At 41.9% G+C, this 22,267-nt stretch overlaps 2 protein-coding genes across 2 annotated transcripts; both read left to right on the forward strand.

Moving 5' to 3' along the window:
- The first annotated feature begins 16,051 nt into the window (after positions 1 to 16,051).
- Positions 16,052 to 17,840, forward strand: LOC125209834 (hevamine-A-like). Its single transcript, XM_048109413.1, has 3 exons — positions 16,052 to 16,115; positions 16,340 to 16,680; positions 17,048 to 17,840. The coding sequence occupies exons 1-3, from the start codon at positions 16,052 to 16,054 to the stop codon at positions 17,696 to 17,698; spliced, it is 1,056 nt and encodes a 351-aa protein (XP_047965370.1). The 3' UTR covers positions 17,699 to 17,840.
- Positions 17,841 to 18,874: 1,034 nt separating this feature from the next.
- LOC125209835 (protein FAR1-RELATED SEQUENCE 5-like) lies at positions 18,875 to 21,319 on the forward strand. Its single transcript, XM_048109414.1, has 4 exons — positions 18,875 to 18,892; positions 19,149 to 19,903; positions 20,020 to 20,092; positions 20,300 to 21,319. Exons 1-4 carry the CDS (start codon positions 18,875 to 18,877, stop codon positions 21,317 to 21,319), a joined length of 1,866 nt encoding a protein of 621 aa, XP_047965371.1.
- The last annotated feature ends 948 nt before the right edge of the window (positions 21,320 to 22,267 follow it).

A 22,267-nucleotide genomic window follows, 5' to 3' on the forward strand; every position in this document is an offset into this window, starting at 1 on the left:
CTGTTGATGTTACTAATTATCATTTCGCTTCTGTCGGTTTGCGTTTATTTGTGATATTTCAAGTTGATTTACGTAGATCTTGCTGCTGAGAGTTTATTTCGACAAGTTATATGCCGATCTCTGTTTTATTTTGATTCTGTGATACTCGATCTGGGAATTTGGTGATAGATATGTGGTTTGTTGACTGATTGGAGGTTGTTGTTTAAATCTGAAGTGCCGAAGTGTTTCGTTGGTTGGAGTTTGTGTCGGACGCTGATCCGGAGTGGATTTAGCGTCCGAGGTTGGATCCACAGAGGAGATTAAGTTGTTGCATGGATTTGAGTTTTCAGTTTGCTTTCTGTTTTACTTCGTCTAGCATCCTTAGATCTGTTGAGTTCTTGTTGTTTTGCATCTAATTGGTTTAGATTTAGTCTGCTCTGCTCTGATTTCGTTCATGTTGTTTTTCTTCTGAGTTTTTACGCAATTTGGTTGAAGAAGATGATGTCGTTGTTCGTTAGTACCAGAGTTAGTTGTTTTGCCAGCTTTTCGTCCGTACTCTGCTTTTTCAGTCCATGGTCCCACAGTCAGTTGTTTCCCGAATCTAGGCAATTAGAGTAGCTTCTTAGATCTGGCAATTTTGCTGTTTATTTTCTTTGCAACGTTCTCTTTGTTACTTCGCCTAGATCTAGCTGTTAGCGTAGTAGTTTTTAAATTCCCAAGTTAAGTTTATTTTTCTTTTCCTCAACCCAAAAAAAATGCGTGGCAGCAGCCAACCCCAAAAACAAGTCCAAATCCTTGAACATAATTATTACGCATCCTTCTCTGTGGGATCGATCCCTACTTCCCTATACTAGGTTTAGTAAAGTGGTTGAGGGTTTTTGAAAGAGTGCTCTGTGTGTCCGACGACCAGGATTTCCTACGACCAACGAGTTCCTAGACCGCGTGATCTAGCGGATTTGCTGGACCAAGGGAACCTGTTTAATTCCTTCTGTGCGCACCGAGATAACACATATATTATTCACTTTCAAATGGCGCCGTTGCCGGGGAAGGATGGCGTTTATTGTTATTGCGTTTAAGGATTTGGTGTAAATATTTTAATTCCCCGTTATTTTCTTTCTCCTTGACAGCTTTATGAACGCAGGCTTGCATTCTGGAAGTTGGGCAAGCTCATCTGGGTCAGGGAGTGGCCAATACAAGTGGTGAGTCAAGGCATCTACATCTACCATCACCACCAGATCAGGATTGAGGACGGAGGATCCATTCCCGTTCGATTCAGAAAGTGAAAAAGAGTGGAATTCATCGACAGAGGAGAACCCGAGGTCGTCAACAGAAACAGAGCATTCCGTGACCGAGGAGGAGGAGGACCCGAATATGGCTCATCTGCTAAATCCCGATCCGGAAATAGGGTCGCTCACCGCACATCTCGACGGTGAACCCGCTCATGCTATAGTCTCGAACCACGACGGAGGTCGATCGATATCAAGACGAATGTACTCGGAGTTTTACCCACTTTCTCTGGGCGTAGGAACGAATGCCCTTATGAATTTTTGAACGAGTTCAATAAACTATGCAGCATTCAAAAGCGACCCAACGAGGCAACAGAGGAGGACTACCGTCTTCGGGCAATTCCGTTTGCTCTAAAAGGGGAGGCGAACACTTGGCTGCTAAGGCTCTTACCGGACTCGATCAACACATGGAAGGACTTTAAACTAGAGTTTCTGGATTACTTTTTTCCATCCAACAAGACGAATGCCTTGAAGAAGGAGATTCAGGAGTGCAAGCAAGAATACGATGCGTCTCTGAGTTCTTATTGGTCACGTTTCAATGGGCTGTTGGATGCTTGTCCGAACCACAAGATGATAGAAGCGGAGACTTACTATCTGTTCTACGAAGGTGCAAACCCTGAATCAAAGGACTTGATGAACTCCTCGAGCGGGGGAAATTTTACCAAGAATAAAGCAAGTGAAGCTCAGGGAAACTTTGGGAAGGCTGATCGAGGCGAAGAAGGCCTATGATAACCCGCGAAGTATATTGAGGAGATGATCAGCCAATGCAGTAATGGAACAGGAAGACAAGAAGGTGGAAGATAGGATCGATAAACTGGAAAAAGCCTTGCTAAATGCAATTGAGAAATACAATCCGCATGCTCCAGTGGAAATTGAGAAACCCCCTGGTCAAGAGGAAAGACAACTTAAACCGTATTACAGCCAGCCCTGCGAAGGGGAGTGCCAAGCTCAAGCACATTCGATGGGAAGTTGGAATCCCGATGGAAGTTGGAACCAAGGAAGACAGAGGGATGCCCCATGGAGGACTTACCCAAACTTTAGGTGGACCGACCATGATCAAGGCCAGCCACCCCCACTTCAGCTCACGAATTATGCACACCCTCCGGAGAGGCAGTCCAACTGGTCAGGAAAAGGTCAAGAGGGGCAATTGCAACTGGGGTACAGGAATCAGGACCATACTAATTGGAGAAACAGGAATCAGAACAATCCAGGGAGCTCCTATGTGCCACCTCATCAGAGAAATAACCAAGGGAACTACCAGAATTCCCAACCAAATCATCAAGGGAATCAAGGGTCTGATAGCCAGTACAACAACCATCAGGGAAATCAAGGGTCTAACAACCAATACAATAATCATCAAGGTAACTATCGTCAGAATCAAGGTCAAGGACCAAATTCTGGTCAATTCAACTCCAGACCACAGAGGAGTTTGGACGACATGGTCCACGATCTAGTGAATTCACAGCAGTTCATGCAGAGTAACCTACACTCCAACAATGACGTGGTGCACAAATTACAAGATGCTCAGTCTGAACATAAAGCCGCCATGGATATGATGGCAAAGCAACTGTCCCAGATTGCAGTCTCCTTGGATGAGATGCGAGGAAATGAAGGGAAACTACCTGCCACCGTCAAACCGCCAGACCGAACAAACATTAGTCAAATCACCTTGAGATCTGGGCGGGGTTATGAAGGGCCGACATTGGAAATTGATGAGGCAGTGCCTATGCAGGCTAGTGAAGGAAAACAGAGTCAGCTGCATCAAGAGGAAAACGCTAGACCCAGGGAAATCCTTGTTCAGGAAGACCTCCAGAAGGGAGATTTAGGGGGATCCCTACCTCGACCAAGAGACCCATTCTTCCTAGACCCAGAACCTGAAGAAGTGAGCAAGGAAGGAAATAGGGGAGTTGAAGAAACCCAGGCTGGGACTTCCACCAATGCAGTAAAGCGACCAAAGCCATTTCCATACCGCGGGGAAGCGAAGAAGAAAAAGGATGATACAGAGGATCTCATGGAGATTTTTAGCAAGTTGGAAATCAACCTGCCATTCTTGCAAGCCCTAAAAATGCCTGCTTTCAGCAAGTTCATCAAAGAGTTCATTGCAGGGAAGACCAAGCCAGATGGGAAGATTGTGATCGGGGAGAATGTGTCTGCTGTGATACAAAAGAGAAGGATGCCCTCAAAATGCACCGACCCAGGTATGTTTACATTACCCATCTCTCTAGGGGACATCAAGGTCGAGCATGCTATGTGTGATCTAGGGGTGTCAATAAATGTTTTACCGCTTTCGATCTATAAGAAATTGACTGGAGTGAGGATGGTTGCTACCAAGGTAGTGATCCAGTTAGCAGATAGAACTTGCATCTGCCCTGAAGGAGTGTTGGAAAATGTTATAGTCAAAGTGCATGATTTTCTATATCCTGCTGATTTTTATGTGATCAAGATGAATGATAATGAGTCTGCTGAGTCCAGTGGTGTACTTTTAGGGAGACCATTTTTGCGTACCGCTAAGACCATTATCGATGTCTTTGATGGAACAATTTGCTTGGATTATAACGGGGAGAAGTATACTTTTAGCATAGATGAGAGGATGAAAAGGCCTTTAGATGTTGAGAATCTCTATGCTATTGATGTTATTAACCCCTTGGTCCAAGAGTATCTTGAGACGGAATTGATGCAGGAACAAATCGACAACTCGGAGTTGAGTCATTCGATTGACGGAGAAGTTGTAGGATGGTGTGCAGCAATGAACACAACGAGAATTGACAGATGAAGAACTCACGGAGGCCATTATGGAATTCTGCAGAAGTCCCGAGTCAGCTAAATCTAAGGGATAAGCTCACGTGGCTAGTCTGGAGAAATCTCCTGGGTCTGGGAAGGAGGCGTTACCAGAAATTGCAAACAAAAGTCCCCTGCCCCAGGAGACAAACGGAACAAAGAAGGAACTGAAGACGCTTCCACCGGGCCTCAAGTACGCTTACTTGGAGGAAAATGAGACATCTCCAGTAATAGTCAACAGCAACCTGACCGAGGAGCAAGAGAAGGAGTTATTGGAAGTCATCAAAAAAAACAAGAAAGCAATAGGATGGACTCTCTCAGATTTGGTGGGAATAAGTCCGGATCTTTGTATGCACCACATTCGTTTAGAAGAAGGTGCGAAGGCTCATCGAGATGCACAACGGAAACTGAACCGAACATGCGAGAGGAGGTCCTAAAGGAGGTGTTAAAATTGCTTGCTCTAGGCATTATCTACTCCATTCCTGACAGTGAGTGGGTCAGTCCTGTCCATATGGTACCAAAAAAATCTGGAATATAGGTTGTTAAGAATGAAAAGAATGAGTTGGTACCCACCAGACTAGTGACAGGGTGGAGGATGTGCATCGACTATAGGAAGTTGAACGAAGCCACAAAGAAGGATCATTTTCCCCTACCTTTCATTGATCAGATGCTGGAAAGACTGGCTGGCAAACAGTACTTTTGTTTCCTTGATGGATACAACGGCTATTTCCAAATCTACGTTAACCCAGAGGACCAAGGGAAAACCACATTTACGTGCCCCTTTGGTACCTATGCATACCGAAGAATGCCGTTTGGATTGTGTAATGCACCGGGAACTTTCCAACGGTGTATGATGAGCATTTTCTCGGATCTGTTGGAAGTATGCATTGAGATATTCATGGACGATTTCACCGTATATGGGAACTCATTTGATACTTTTTGGCCAGCCTTGATCTAGTGTTACAGAGATGCCAAGAGAAGCATTTAGTGTTGAATTTCGAGAAATGCCATTTCATGGTGACTGAAGGCATTGTCCTGGGTCACGTGGTTTCTGAGAGAGGTATTCAAGTAGACAAACAAAGGTGGATGTGATATCAAAATTACCATACCCTACGAACCAAAAAGAGGTGAGAGGCTTCCTAGGTCATGCAGGGTTCTATAGGAGGTTTATCAAGGATTTTGCAAAAATCGCGCAACCACTCACTCGGTTGTTACATAATGATGTGGAATTCGTCTTTGACGAAGGATGCGAAAGGGCGTTCCAGTTGCTTAAGGAAAGGTTAGTATCAGCACCAATTATCAGGGCACCAGAATGGAACCATCATTTCGAGATAATGTGTGGTGCGAGTGATTTTGCTGTGGGAGCTGTCCTAGGACAGAAAATTGATGGAAAAAGCTATGTGATCTTCTATGCTTCCAAGACGCTGAATCAGGCTCAGAAGAATTATGACACCACGGAGAAGGAAATGTTGGCTGTCGTATACTCGTTTGAAAAATTCCGACCCTATCTCCTTGGGTCGAGGGTTATAGTCTTCACGGATCACGCGGCGATTAAGTACTTGCTGGCTAAGAAAGAGTCTAAGCCAAGATTAATCCGTTGGGTGTTACTCTTGCAGGAGTTTGATTGGGAAGTAAGAGACAAAAGAGGAACAGAGAATAGAGTAGCCAATCACTTGAGCAGAATACATCAGGGGAAAACAGAAGAGGCCATACCCGATGCCTTCCCCGAGGAGCATTTGTACCTTCTGGAGAAATTTCCTAGACCACTTAATTGGGAAGCAGTTTTGGCTTTAACCGGTTTAGGGGAATCGGATAAGGGGAAGCGCACACTAAACGCAGAACCGTGGTTTGCTGATTTAGCCAACTACTTGGTCACGGGAGAGATGCCAAGTTCAGACGAAGTTTCCCGGGCCCAGAGGATGAAGATTTGAAGTGAAGCCAAATATTACTTTTGGGATGACCCTTACCTGTGGAAAATGTGCTCAGATCAAGTGATTAGATGCTGCATTCCCGAATGGGAATAAAGAGATGTGTTAATTCATTGCCACACCTTAGCATGCGGAGGTCACTTTGGACCAAGGAAGACAGCGAGGAAAGTTCTGGACAGCGGTTTTTATTGGCCGACGCTAAATAGGGATGCCTTTGAGTTCTGCCAATGTTGCGAGAGGTGCCAGCAGACGGGGGGAATTTCAAGAAGGGACGAGATGCCTCAGGTCCCGGTGATCGTGTGCGAAATTTTTGATGTGTAGGGAATGGACTTTATGGGACCGTTCGCATCATCTTGTGGGAACACGTATATATTGGTTGCAGTAGACTATGTGTCTAAGTGGATAGAAGCTAAAGCCACCACAACATGCGAGTCGAAGGAGGTGGCAAAATTTTTGAAGGCCAATATTTTCAACAGATATGGAGTTCCTAGGGCCATCGTCTCGGATCAGGGAACTCATTTCTGTAATCGCACCATCGAGGCTTTGATGAAGAAATATGGTGTTCACCATAGAGTGTCGACTCCGTACCATCCTCAGTCTAATGGTCAAGCAGAGATTTCTAATCGCGAGATCAAGGCGATATTGGAGAAAACAGTTAATCCGTCAAGGAAGGACTGGAGCAAGAGGCTCGGAGACGCATTGTGGGCGTACAGAACTGCTTTTAAAACGCCTATTGGAATGTCGCCTTACAGGCTTGTGTTTGGCAAGATGTGTCACTTACCTGTTGGTATTGAGCACAAGGCGTACTGGGCAGTGAAAGAACTGAATATGAAGCCGATAGCTTGCGAAGAAGAGATGAAGTTACAATTGCAAGAATTGGAGGAACTTCGGCTGGAGTCATTTGAGTCTGCCATGTGGTACAAAGAAAGGACGAAGTTATGGCATGATAAGAATCTCCGAGTCAAGGAACTTCATGTGGGACAGAAGGTGCTCCTTTTCCAGATCCCGGCTCAAGCTAATGCCAGGAAAATTGAAGTCCAAATGGATCGGCCCATATACCATCGTCGGCATCCACGCAAACGGAGCAGTGGAGATCCAGGGAAGTGCTCCTAACTCTGTTCCTTTCCTTGTCAATGGTCATAGAGTGAAAGTCTATAGGGATAATTCCGAGTTGTGTGTGGTGGACGAAGTTCCACTACATGCACTCCCTACTATCGCCTAGACGGACGAGGAGATATTCTTGATGAATTCCTAGGTCAAGTTAACAATTTTGAAAATACGAACTGAACCAGGGAATCTCGGGAATACTCTAAGGAAGTGTGTAAATAGTTTAATTACTTTTCAAACTTAAAAAAATCCAAAAATATTTTCGAAGCACCAGACTCCGAAGGAAACCGATACCTTATATTCTAACCTTGACCTGGGAGTCTGGAACCTTCAATTTTTTTATGTAGGGTCATGGTCTAGGGAGTCGTCTGGAGGAGAATCTGAAGGAAGAAATCAGGGGAAACTTGAAGGAAGAGGTCAAGGAGGGACGAAGAAAATTTGAATTTCAAATCTGCCGATAATTATGGAAGTTGTACGGTTGCTTACATCATGCCTGCAACTGCACCATCCTTTCATCAGAAAAGCAACCGTCGTCTCTCTCTCTCTCCAATAATCCCAAATTGACGAGAAAAGAAAAAAAAAACTGAATTTACTCTCCCTTCTCTCTACTTTCATTCTCTCTCTAGAAAACAAACCCTAACCCAAATTCGACCAGATTTTCTTTCAATTTCAGATCTGCAGTGATGGATTCAACCCAACTCACCGGAAGTTCACAAAGCACGGTGTACGACCCAGCCCTGTTGGCGGAATTGACGCAGAAATTGGGGAGCGTCGAGAAAGCAAAAGAAGTGTATGCCCTGTTCGCCGCTAGCCTGATGACGTCCGCACCGGTCGTACCACCACTGACGACTCCGGCAGACTCGGCTGCACAACCGGCGAATCTTCGTGAAGAAGGACCGCAAGATTCTACATCTCAACGTGCAGAAACCGCTTCATAAGAGGCGGAGAAAGAGGAGGCGGTACACGAACGGCCGGAGTGTGACGGACCGACGAACGACGAAACCATGGTGGAAACAGAGAGGCAAGAAGATGAGAACCCTAATCTTGAAGGTAGGGAAGTTTGTGAGGGGAAACCCCTGTTTTAAATGAAGTTGTGGAGGGGGTAACCCCTATTGTGGATAGTGTGATTGAGGGGGAAACCCCTATTGTGAAGAATGTTGCTGAGGGGGAAACCCCTTCGGAAACTAGAGATGAGACCCCAATTGATTTCAGGGGTGCGACCCCTGAGTTCGTGGAAGAAGGGGCGACCCCAAGTGGTGTCTGGGGGGAGAACCCCATTTATATTGAGGGGGCAACACCGATAGTGGAATGTGAAGGGGAAACCCCGGAAAAGCTGTTGGAAGAAGCAGATCTACTTACGACTGGAGTACCGGAGCCCGAGGGAGGGCTGAAATTGATTGTGGACCTGGTGGGTGACCAGGATGAAGATGAACCTAAGATAGATGAGAGGGCAGAAAGGAGGCGCACCAGGAGGAGCCTCTTCGATGAAGTCGATGACTTAGTCCCTGATGCTGCGGAGGCAGAGGAACACCGCCTGGCCAAGGAAAGGGCAAGGAAAGGAAAGGCGGCGGTGACCTCATCTACCCGGTCAAGGAAAGCTCCCTCCGTCAAGGAGGTCGAGGAGACCCTTTCCCCTATAACCGAGGATCCCTCTGTGGAGGAACAAGACGAGCCCATCCCTGAGCCCATCTATGACTCCGAAGAAGCTGAAGAGGAGCCTATTCCAGGACGACCAGAGGTCTGGTTGACTAAAGAACTGCTGGAGGAGATGAGGCAGTTCGAAGATTAGAAGAGGACCGCGATATACAAGGAAAGATGCAGCGCCGGAAAGATGGCCAAGTCCGGGAAGCAGTACAGCTCAAGGGAGCTTAAAATGATCGCACGTGACAAAGAATTCCGCGCCTGCATCTATTCAATAGGATTCGAGTGGCTATTACAGCACAGCCAGGAGAGGGTGCCGGTGGATCTAGCAAGAGAGTTTTTCTCCACCTTTCATTTAAAAAACACCATTGATCTCGACACGGACTCAATAACGTTCAGGCTTTTTAATGAAGAATATGAGATGAGCATTCGGGAATGGTCTCTGTGGATGGGGTTGAGGGGGCATGGAATGAAAGGATGGTTGGAGTGCCGAAAAACACGCCCGGTTCCAAGGTGCAAACGGCATGGGAACTGATCACGCACCCCAAGGCGGGAACGTTTAAGTCCAGCTACTCCAAAGCCTCCCACATTGAAGACCGAATCCTCCGATTTGCTCATACATTTGTCAGTTACAACTTGATGGGTACCGCTAATTCAGCTCTCACAACTACCGACCTCTACTTCACATGGTGCATGGCGAAAGGCGTGAAGGTGCACCTAGGCTATTGGCTGGCTCAGGCATGCCACCAAATGACGAGCAACCCTGCGCGTCATATGTATACCTGTCACCTCCTCGGCGCCTACCTCCAACGAAACATAAAAATGAAGATTGCCAAGGCCGCTCCGTTGGTAGTCATGTGCGAACCCCTGAAAGTGTTCAGTGTTGATTATTTTTTCAACAAGGGGTTGCTACAGACTCATGGTGCTAAGACCCTCTTCTACTCGTTAGGAGACAAGGTAAAAGCAGAGCCTGAGGAAGCCGAGGAAGCCATGCCAAGTGAAGAGGTTGAAGAGCTACGTAAGGAAGTCCAGGATGTGAAGAAGGAAATGCAGTTAATGAGGAAGGAAATGATAAATGAACTTGGTGGGATCAGAAAGGAATTGAACGGGAATCGGGAGGAAGTGAAGACCCTGAGGGGCAACATTGCAGAATTGGCGGTGAAGTGCGCCAAACAAAATGAGCGAATGACAGAAGCGGTGGAGCTCTCGATGAAAATGTTGAAGTGGCTGCAGCAGACGCTCCCCTTGACCCAGTCGAAGGTAACTCCTAGGTCCAGCAGTGAAGTCAAGCAGCCCATTCAGAGCAGTCCCTCCGTCAGGCAACCGCAGCAATCGCTCAAGCAGCTTGATCTCCCCGTCCGTTCCCAAACAAGTTCCAGCCCCATCTAAATCAAAGTCTATAGTGAGGAAGCCAGTACCCGAACAATCAGCACAGGAGGAGGAAGAGCTGGAGCAGCCAAAGAAAGAAGAAAGTAAGGATGACCCGACCCGGAATCCCACCCCAGTCTGGCTCTCGAGGGAGCCAGCCCCAGAAGTGAATCACCACCCCATGACCAAGTAACTTTTAATTTTCATGCTTTCAGTTTTTTTTTTATTGTCGTTATTTCTGTTACCTATGTGTGTTTTATAATTGTTTGTGTCTTCTCCCACTTAGCCCACTGCGTGGTCTAAGTGTGAGAAGTTTGTATTTTCTGTTTTATTGTGCTTTTCTTCCACTTAGCCCAGTGCTTGGTCTAAGTGTGAGAAGTTTTTTTGTTTTATAACCTGTTTGTTGTTTTGCATCGATCTCTCTGTTCCCCCCTTCACGACGATGGCTTGAGGACAAGCTTGAGTGAAGTGGGAGGGGGAGAGGAATCAATGCATTAATTTGTCTGCATGTTAAGAGTCTGTAAGTCTAAGTTTTGTCGCATGAGCCAGTTAATATAATACGGCATGATCCCCTTAGTGAGAGTAATTGAAAGTAGGAGGCATTCCAACTTAGAAGCTTTTTCTTTTAATAAGCCAAGTCAATCTGAGTGAAGTGAGAACGATGGAGGATACCCTTGCTTACTTAGTTGTGAAGCCCTACTATAATAGTGAGTTATAAGCCTTAAATAACTTCGAGCTAACACATGTTTAAGGGCCGCCACTGAATGCCTAGGGAGAAGAGTTGTGAAGGAGTAAAATGGGAAATTAGGTTATGAAGGTATAAACTGGACGAAGTCCAGGGTAAGGTGTTATAAGCTGGACGAAGTCCAGAAGAGAGGAGGAAATGGAGGAATAAGCTGGACAAAGTCCAGAGGGAAAAAGAAAAAAAGAAAAAAAAAAGAGAAAAGAAAAAGGGGAGAAAATAAATATATATAAGGAGGAATAAGCTGGACGAAGTCCAGGGGGAAGTTTCCTAAAGGGTAGGAACAGTAATAGCCTGACCCAGGAAAAGGAGGAACTCTCATAACCCGACGCTTCAGTGGTGTGGCAATAACTTAAGAGAGAATCGATCCTAACATCCCTGGTGAGGAATGAGTGATCGAGTGAATCCAACAATTGAGTAAGTAAAAGGCTATCTTGACAAGCTGACAGATTGGCTAGGTAGAGGGGGGAAAGGGCCTATTTGGAGGAGTGCAACCTATTGGATTGACCTTAATCTTGTGGGGACGGTTGCCTAAAAGTTGAAGCTAGCTCATGCATATGTGTCTATGTGTTTGTATGTTTTTTTTTTCTTTTCTTTTCTTTTCTTTTCTTAAACTTTTTAAGTTTTTAATTGTGTCTAGGTCTAGGAGTCTGTCTAGAGTCCAAGGAGTCGGTCAGGGGATAACCTTGCTTGAAATTCGCCTTATTCTTTTTCTTTCTTGTCTTTATACTTGAGGACAAGTATGGTTTAAGTGTGAGCAGTTTGATAAGGCTAATTTCATGCATCGGTTATATGGTGAAAAACGTTACAATTTGCTTGGGTCTAACATGTTTCCTAAGCCAGGTGTGTGATAAAATCGCTAGATCGAGGGAATGCTGAATGGAGCAGTCTAGCGAAAGAATGAAGTGAAGTGAGCAGAATTCAAAGGAAAAGAAGGCGTGACGAGGGAGTCAGTAGCTGAGGGCAACAAAGTCTATCTATACCTCGATGGCCCCCACTCCAACGCCTATAAATAGAAGAGCATGCAACGCACAAATTATCACTTTTTTTTTTCGTTTTCTCTTAGCTCACACACATAACACACACTTGGGAATGGGAGATCTGGGGTAGTTCGGGTTACGAAAGGGTTCATTTCTTTAGAAAGTTTCAGTGCAACACCGTCCGCGTGTGGGCGAAGATACAATCTCTTTAAATTTCAGTTTGTTTTTGCACTTTTGCGGTCGAACTTCACTTTTGGGAGTCGACTTGGCTGTTGATGTTACTAATTATCATTTCGCTTCTGTCGGTTTGCGTTTATTTGTGATATTTCAAGTTGATTTACGTAGATCTTGCTGCTGAGAGTTTATTTCGACAAGTTATATGCCGATCTCTGTTTTATTTTGATGCTGTGATACTCGATCTGGGAATTTGGTGATAGATATGTGGTTTGTTGACTGATTGGAGGTTGTTGTTTAAATCTGAAGTGCTGAAGTGTTTTTGTTGGTTGGAGTTTGTGTCGGACGCTTGGATCCGGAGTGGATTTAGCGTCTGAGGTTGGATCCACAGTGAGGAGATTAAGTTGTGCATGGATTTGAGTTTTCAGTTTGCTTTCTGTTTTACTTCGTCTAGCATCCTTGGATCTGTTGAGTTCTTGTTGTTTTGCATCTAATTGGTTTAGATTTAGTCTGCTCTGCTCTGATTTCGTTCATGTTGTTTTTCTTCTGAGTTTTTACGCAATTTGGTTGAAGAAGATGATGTCGCTGTTCGTTAGTACCACAGTTAGTTGTTTTGCCAGCTTTTCGTCCGTACTCTGCTTTTTCAGTCATGGTCCCACAGTCAGTTGTTTCCCGAATCTAGGCAATTAGAGTAGCTTCTTAGATCTGGTAATTTCGCTGTTTATTTTCTTTGCAACGTTCTCTTTGTTACTTCGCCTAGATCTAGCTGTTAGCGTAGTAGTTTTTAAATTCCCAAGTTAAGTTTATTTTTCTTTTCCTCAACCCAAAAAAATGCGTGGCAGCAGCCAACCCCAAAAACAAGTCCAAATTCTTGAACATAATTATTACGCATCCTTCTCTGTGGGATCGATCCCTACTTCCCTATACTAGGTTTAGTAAAGTGGTTGAGGGTTTTTGAAAGAGTGCTCTGTGTGTCCAACGACCAGGATTTCCTACAACCAACGAGTTCCTAGACCGCGTGATCTAGCGGATTTGCTGGACCAAGGGAACATGTTTAATTCCTTCTGTGCGCACCGAGATAACACATATATTACTCACTTTCAGATCATTAGGAAGCAGCAAAACGGGTTATGAGATATTTATAGAGAACTAAGCGTTACATGCTCGCATACAGAAAATCAGATCATTTGGAGAGATCTTTAGGCATTTTGATTCTGATTTTGTTAGATGTCAATACAGTAAAGGACCCATTTTAGGTTACGTGTGTCTGGTTGGCTGTAGAGCCATTTTTTTATTTTGAGCAAACACTTGTAGTACTTCTGCCATGACAACAGAATTCGTAACTTATTTTGGGGCATCTAGTTAATAATATGACTGTGAAATTTTGTCACTAGGCTGCATATTGTAAGGTATTGAAAGACCACTTAAGCTATGGTGTGACAATAACTCTGCAGTATTATATTCTAAAACAACAGGAACTTCCTGGTTGTTAAATAAAGGGTTCGGAATGGACAAATACATATAGAGCATAAGGGAATGGATTTGATGATTACAAATCCAATCATTAAGGGACTATCACCCAAGGTGTTTCATGGGCATGTAGCCCAAATGGGTGTTACGTTGTTTAAGGATACTTCCGTTCAGTGGGAGTAGTTTTGGTTATTGTTGTGTATTGTGTTTTGAACATGTAGTTATAAAACTCATGTTATTCTCTGCAGAAATAAAGTATTATGTTTTGTCCATTATTTTTGGCTTGATCTCACTTTGGGAGGACCAGTTGGAAATAGACATGTATGATCACCTTGCATGAAATTTCCATGCTACACTCCATAATTGATATGTTGTTGATTATATTTGCATATGTGATTACTGATGGGTTTAATCATGAAAAAATATGGTGACTGCCCCTTTAGTCCTATGTCGATATGGTTGATAATAAGATTGTTTGGAAATACACTATGTGATAGTACTTTTGAGCGCTCATTAGGTTTGTACGCATTTATTTGGTGTCATGTGTTGCCCAAGTGGGAGATTGTTTGAAATTTGGGCTTCCACATGACTAATTTAATGTGTATGGCTATCTTTCAGTTGTCCAATTAAAGTGATCCAATAAAGATTAAGGTTTGGGCTAAAGTGTATTTAATTGTTATGGAAATAAGTGTAGATACCTTAAAGTGATTTTCTATTTGATGAGGGACCGAATAGAAAATAAAGGGGTTTATATTTAATATAAATATAAGCTAGGGTTATGGTCCCCAGACGTCAGAAGAACGTTCAATATCTCTGTATTCTCTCGGCAGACTATTGTGAAGGACGTCTCTGATCGTTTGGAAGATCCATAGCCGCTGCAAAGCAATTCCGTCTTTCAATTCGTTATGGATCAAGGTACGCTTCCGCTCTACAGTTTATGCTCCTTCTCCGTCGTTCTCGGTTAATCATCATAGAGAACTTTATGTAATTGTTCACTCAATTATTCCAACAATTAGATCAAAATAGTTGGTAGTTTTAGACTTTCTATTCTTGTGTAATTTCCTTGTAATTTGTTTGTAATCCTCGGTTGTTCGTGTTGTCCCGAACAAGACTGGCATTACTTAACCCGATAAGACCACTTATTCCACCTCGAACCTTCCTAAACTCATTCAAGCTTGCATAAGCAGTGGCGGAGGTAGAAAAAAATATTGTTTGAAGCCCAACTATTTCTATAATTTTTAGGCATCAATTTAATACTAAGAGCTAAGGATAATAATATTCACATATTTTAAAATAAAAATAGTAAGGGGCTTTTAAGCTCCCCCTCTTTGTCGAGTGTGTTTGCCATTGTGTAATCTAATAGTAGTAGTACTTTATATGTCCATCAATTGAGGCGGAAAGGGATCACCTAAAACAAAATCGTAAAACACACTCACAAATATATGTAATGGATCCCGCCTTCACCTAATAAAATCATATGTTGAATGTAACTATAAAGTGTGTATTTACCTTATTTAACTAAGCTTGAACTAAACGTAGTGGAAGAATATAACTATAAAGTGTATATTTTGTTGATCTAATATCAATTGTTCAACCACACATCTTTTAAAATAGTTGATTAAGTATATTATAGTAACTTTATATTTTCTTAATTGTTTCATAATTTTGGATCTGGGGAAATTATGTATGATGTGGCAGACGAAAAATACTATGTGAACAAAATGTTCGACTACTTAAAGGATGTTGCTTAATACATCTAGTCAATGATGTTTATACTTGGTAGAGCAGTTGGCAAAGTCCGTCGGCTCCAGATAATAGTTGAGGGTAGGTGCTGAGATTGATTCTCAGCCATAACTTCTTTTTTAAATATTTGCCCAATGTGTTAGTAAGCTATTTCTTGTCAAATAAATTGCAATATTTACCTATTGCAATATTTACCTAATCACTATGAAAGATTATTTTTATATAATGCTATATTCTTATTTTTTTTGTCAAATTATATTTTAGAGATGTGCTATATTTATTCAATAACTTTTACTGTCAATCCATTTTTCAAAGATGTGTTTAATTCATGACTTTTAAAGGGTATAGTTTGAAATGATATTATTTGTTCAATGACTTGTAAATTTTGTAATATATATTTTTAAACTACTTTGTTTATAGTATTGTAATATAATTAATAGTTTTATCAAAAAAATTTAATGTGTACACTTAAACAATTGCTTTACTTATGAAAAACTTAATTTTATTAGTAGGTAAATTTTTGTTAAGGTCATCACAAAGTTCTTATATCAATTATTACTGATTTATTAAAATTTTCTTGATATGCATTTATTTCTTGTATACTAAATATCTGAAAACATTCCTTTATTTTTAAGATTTTCTAAAATTCTAAATGATGAAAAAAGGCAAAACATAAAAGGGTCCTCCTACGACTAATTTCGCCGACAAAATAATTGAGAGATACCTATATTTATTCGTTAAAATTTTTCTTCTTCTTAGACCCCCACTACAAAATTCCTGGCTCAGCCACTGCATGCCTGCACTATGTTAATAAATCCAAATACGTAGTAGGCTGGAATTGTTCGCTGCGAAATAATGGAGAAATATGTCAAAGTTGGGATACAAGGCCTGTTTTTATACGATGCTGGATTGACCATTGGTGGTTTTATCGATAATTTAAACGCATACTATTTAAATCGCAACTAATTGTGACCTTAACATGAGAAAAACGATGCATACTCAAAATTCTCAATCATCATCATAAATCTATAAGAATAATTGATAAATTCCAAAACCCGAAATCATTCTAAAAACGTGTCTACAATCAAAACACTATGCACCTATTAATAATTTATACCTATGCATGCATTTGTCCAACGTTAGACTTCTATATAAAAGGCCAAAACATCTCACTCTTCCTCCATAAAAAAAACAAAGCCTACTTAAAAATGGGGTCTCTTCCGCTCCTCATTTTCGTCCTCCTCGCCGCCACCGCCCCATTCTCCTACGGCTGTGGCATCACAGTCTACTGGGGCCAAAACGGGTACGAAGGCACGCTACAAGCCGCCTGCGCCACCAACAACTACAAATATGTGGCCGTGGCCTTCCTAACCACCTTCGGCAACGGCCAAACCCCCATCCTCAACTTGGCCGGCCACTGCATCCCTCAGCCCTGCTCCATCTTTGCCGACGAAATCCGCTACTGCCAGAGCCTAGGCATCAAGGTACCAATTTTTAAAATATGTGAATGTTATCAAAATTATCTTTAGCTCTTATCAAATTGATATTTTCGAAAAAGTTTAATTGATATTTAAATCATTAAATGTGGTTAAATTCTGGTAGTACTTCATATTAAATCACAAAAGTTTCAGTTTTTTCATTATGCAACACATGTTACTAAAGTACAGTATTTTTCTTTTATGCTTTTAATTATTTTCTTATTCTATTGAAACAAATTCTTTTTTAACATGACCAAAAGACTCAATATGTTCATGAACGAGATTAAATGGGAAAAACAGATTTTATAATTTAATATTCTAATTTCAAAAGTTATAAACCAATATTTTTTTCTGCCTCCGTCCCTGTGTCAAGGTGCTCCTATCCCTCGGCGGTGCCATCGGCACCTACGGCATCTCCTCCACGGCCGACGCCCAGCAAGTCGCGGCCTATCTATGGACCTCCTACCTATCCGGCTTTGTCGGGCCCCTCGGCGACGTGGCCCTTGATGGCATCGACTTCGACATCGAGGTCCCAACCTCCACCCTACACTGGGACGACCTAGCCCGGGCGATCGCCGCCTACAGCACTCCCCAGAGGAAAATCTACCTCTCCGCCGCGCCCCATTGCCTCATCCAGGACCGGAACCTCGACGTCGCCATCAAGACCGGGCTGTTCGACTACGTGTGGGTGCAGTTCTACAACAACCAGCAATGCGACTACAGCGGCGGCGCGGCCAGTTTGATCAATTCGTGGAACAACTGGACCGCGCTGCTGCCGGCGGGGAACGAGCTGTTCCTGGGGCTGCCGGCGGCGCCCGAGGCGGCGGGGACGGGGTACATCGAGCCGGGGAACCTGAAGAGCGAGATTCTGCCGGTGATAAAGCAGACGGCCAACTATGGAGGGGTGATGCTGTGGAATAGGTACTATGATAATAACACTGGGTACAGCTCGCAAATTGTTGGAGATGTGTGCCCTCCGGCGCTCGGAAAATTTGAAGAATTGGTCGTCTCTCAAGTGCTTTGAATGGGAAAGAAGTGGAATTAAGCTGGTTTTCTTCATTCATGTGTAGTGTGAATGAATAATTACTAAATAAATGTGAAAGCCAAGCTAGCTTGTAAGTTGTGGACAACTTAATGAATAAAATGCACTATGCACTTTTATTTAAGGGTTAATTGTGTGCAAAATCGCGAAATTTGTTCAAATGCTGATTCATTAGTTGGAGGGGAGGCTATGACTAATTATCATGAGACTATTTATCTAGGGAAGTCAATCGGGCCAGTCCATCGAGTTTCGGGCCAACCATATTCGGGTTGCAGGTCAATCGGGTGCAAGCTAATCGAGTTGTAATTTTTTCGGGTTATAAAAGTTCAACCCTAACCCTAAAAGCTCAGATTTCGGGCTAGCCAACGGGTTAATCGGGTTGGTACCGATAAAATTAACATGTGATCAATCCAATAAATAATGGTGAAAATTAGTTGTATTTCTAAAATGTAAAATATTTAATTATGATAAATTTGAGATATATGCTTAAACTCAAACATAAACATGATAAAATATTAATATTTGAGATTTATGCAAAATAAAACATAAATATCAAGAAATTTTAAAGCATGTTTTAGAAATTTAAATATATTTTTTAGTAAATTTGAAGTTTCTAATTTATTTATCTATTATTATATTAATAAAAATTAATATATAATTTATATATATATATATATGGATGTATTCAAGTACTTTTTTCATCTTTTATACTTTTTCCTTCTCAATCTCTACCATTTATTTTCAAGATCTTAGGGCCGAAATTAGAGCCTCATTTAATCATTAAAAAAATTAGAGAAGGGCGTTTAGGAGATTCACATGCACGTCTGTTATGGAAAGTACAAGATTCACTCCATCTCAAAATATTGCAGCGATTTTACTCAAATATTTCTCTCTTCTTCACCGATTAATTTCCCATCATTCTCCATTGAAGACAATTCTTGTTCTAAATAATCTAACGAAATTTGCATGATTTTGATCTGTCGTTGATAATTATATTTTGTTGGAGCGTCCCCGTAATTTCTTCTACAATGCAAGAAGGTCGTTCGTCTTCAATGGAAGAAGATTATTCTTCAACAATGGAAGAATGTAATCTTTTTAGAAAACTCTATGAATATTCTTTCCATGTTTCTTTTATTCCCAAGGAGAGACACAATCGTTATGGCTTGTATGTATGCTGTAGGGTTTTGTGTGACCGTTTCCTATTTGTATCATTTTTTATTGGTGCTACTACCACAATCATGTTCGAGGATAAAGAGTTTAGTTATGGTCTCGGCTAGGGTTTAGAAATCTGGGCGGCCAGGGTGTTATTTGAGTAGATAAAATTAATGTAGATTTAGTACTGTGTAATTTAAAATTTCAATTATATAATGCACGTTTTATAATTCGTAATGCGTACGTTAGCTGAGACTTTGTTTTTTGTGATTGTATACAGTGGCTGTTGTTCCTGATTGCTCTTCAGCCTGTGGTTGGGCAGAAGTTCAAATCATTAGATTTTGGTTTCGCGTTCTATGATGTGTATGCACATGCTGTTGGTTTTGATACGCGTAAATCACAAATGAGGAAAATAGATGGTATTACTACTTGGTATAGTGTGGTATGCAATAGGGAAGGCAGCAAGAAGTCGAGCGAGGATGACCAAGCGAATGCACGGTCTGGTTTTTCAATCAAGCGCCGACGGTTATCCAAGCGGTGTGGATGTAAAGCGAGGATATCTTTCAAGTTCTTCTCCGAAGGAGGAGTTCCAGGTTATTTTATCGAGAAGTTCACCGAGGTTCATAACCATTATATGGTTGAGTCAGAGCATCAACATTTTATGTCACTCAACCGAAACTTGGAGGACGTACATCACCAATTTATTTTGGATTGTTCGAAGGCTAATATAGGCCCCACACTTACGTTCAATGTTTTGAAGGAAATACTTGGTGGTTTTCAGCTAGTTGGTTGCAACGTTGGGGACATCAGGAATGCTTCTCGAGACATCAAAGCATACGCACATGGTATTGACATGCAAATGGTTTTGGATGATATGGCTAAGAAGAAGGAGATGTCCGAGGCATTCACATACGAGTACGAGGTTAATGCTAGTAACCAATTGGTTGCTCTGTTTTGGTGTGATGGTTTGATGAAGAGGAATTACCATATGTTTGGTGATATAGTCGCTTTTGACACCACCTATAACACCAATAGGTATACATGACGTGCATTATAACATTTGAATACGTACATTATTACCTGCAGTACTATTTCTGTTTTTATGCATTATATGTGTCGAAGTATGAATTATGTTTGCCTTTGCTACGCAGGTATTGTATGATCTTCGCGCCATTCACGAGAAATGACAATCATGGTCGATCAGTAACTTTCGCTGCTGGTTTGGTAAGCAGCGAGAAGACAGGCGCTTTTGCATGGTTGTTTAGAAATTTTGTCCAGTGCATGGTGGTTGCTCCGAAGATGATCGTTACAAATTAAGATTTGGGCATGAGGTCGGCTATTGAAGAGATTCTTGTCGGGACACGCCACAGATGGTGTATGTGGCATATCATGCATAAGTTGGCCAATAAAGTTCCTGGTCGGTTGTTGCAGGACGGAGATTTCAAGAAAGAGTTCAATGCCTGCGTCTGGTCGGATCTGCTTGAACCCGACAAGTTCAAAGAAGAGTGGAACGGAGTACTTGAACGTTACGGCCTAGAAGACCATGGTTGGTTGAAGACATTGTACGACTACAGGCAATTATGGATACCTGCATACTTCAGGGATTTCCCACTTGGGTCGATGATTAGGACCACCTCGATATCTGAGTCGGAGAATAGCTTCTACAAAAACTTTTTGAAGCCACGCAACAATATTGCCGAATTCTACTTGAATTTCAACCAAGCTTTGGAATTTCAGCGGGATAGTAGAACAAAGTTGGACTACCAAGACGCTAATGCCTTGCCTATATTGGCCACTACCTTGCCGTTTGAGAAACATGCTTCAACGATGTACACAGATAGTATGTTCAAGAAAATACAAGAAGAAATTTTTGAGCGTAATGACAGATGCCGCGTGTTGGGGTTCTCCTCTGCAGACCTGGTCGACACCTACAAACTTGGGGACAGCCTTCGCAATTCTTACTTTGTTAGACATGATAAGAGTGACGCGTCATACTCCTGCGATTGCAAACTTTTCGGTAGGCAGGGATATCTGTGCAGTCATATCTTCTTTTTGTTCAGGAACAATGAAGTGAAAAAGATTCCGGATCAATACTGCGCAAGTAGATGGATGAAGACTCCGTTAGCCAAGGCTGTCCATGGTCAGTTTGATGACACTCTACCTACCAAGTCCATCGTTGATGAAAGGCAAAACATTTCAAAGCAAGAGATTTCGTTGTTCTATGGTTTTCTTCGCCGATTTGAGTCGGACATTAATGTCCTTCGAGCGTTTGTTGGGGGGCTTGAAGATCTTGGAAATTCTCTTCAAGCTGGTAATCCTACAATGTCCGCCTCTGAAAAAAGGCGAATGATTGAACAGTTTTATGGAATGGAAAGGCCCGAAGTTGTCGAGGTCTATCCTTCGGATGTTGTAAAGACAAAGGGCCACGCGAGCAGTTCGCAAGCCGTCTGATTTCCAAGAGAGAAAAAGCTATCAAGGAGGCTACTAGGCCCCTTAGACGGTGTAAGGCATGCGATGAGTTGGGACATCACGACTCCAGAAATTATCCAATGCTTAAAGAGTTGGAAAAAGAGAAGGAGCAGCATAAGGGAAAGAGGATGTTGATGAATTTTGTTTTTTGTATCTTACTGAACTGGACCACTTTCCACTGTCCACAACTTTTGGGTAATCAATGTTCATTTGAATATGTTTGTCGTGCATAGGGCTGGGGAAAAATACCGAAATACCGAAATATCGGCCTTATCGTACCGAAAAAATATCGAAAATACCGAATTATCGGTATACCGTGACTTTCGGTATGGTATGATACCTTACCGAAAGATTCCGGTAAGGTAACGGTATGAATTTTCAAATACCGCGGTATACCGCTGCATACCGAAATTCGGTATATACCGTAAATTAAGGTATATACCGTAAATTAAGGTATATACCACAAAAATATAAACACAATTATATATAAAATATATTTTATATATTTTTAAATTATAAAATCTATTGTGAAATATAAATATAATTATGAATAAATTATATTTAATTTATTTTTAAAATTATAAATTATAAATAATATTTTAAAAACTCTAATTTTCTATTTTAATTGATGTTGAAAGTCAGGTATACCGCAAAAGTAAGGTATACCGAACTTCGGTACGGTATATACCGAAAATGAGGTACGGTATCGGTATAAAAATTTATCATACCGAAAATAAGGTATACCGAAGTTCGGTATACCGAAAACTTTGGTAAGGTAAAGGTTTGACTTTTTCACATACCGTATTTACGTTAAGGTATACGGTATGGTGGTTTCGGTAAGGTATACCTTACCTACCCACCCCTAGTCATGCATTATATGTACATTATATGTAATAATCATGCATTATTACAATGTTACCACCCATTACT

This window comes from Salvia hispanica, chromosome 3, assembly GCF_023119035.1.
Source record: "Salvia hispanica cultivar TCC Black 2014 chromosome 3, UniMelb_Shisp_WGS_1.0, whole genome shotgun sequence".
Classification (NCBI taxonomy): Eukaryota; Viridiplantae; Streptophyta; class Magnoliopsida; order Lamiales; family Lamiaceae; genus Salvia; species Salvia hispanica.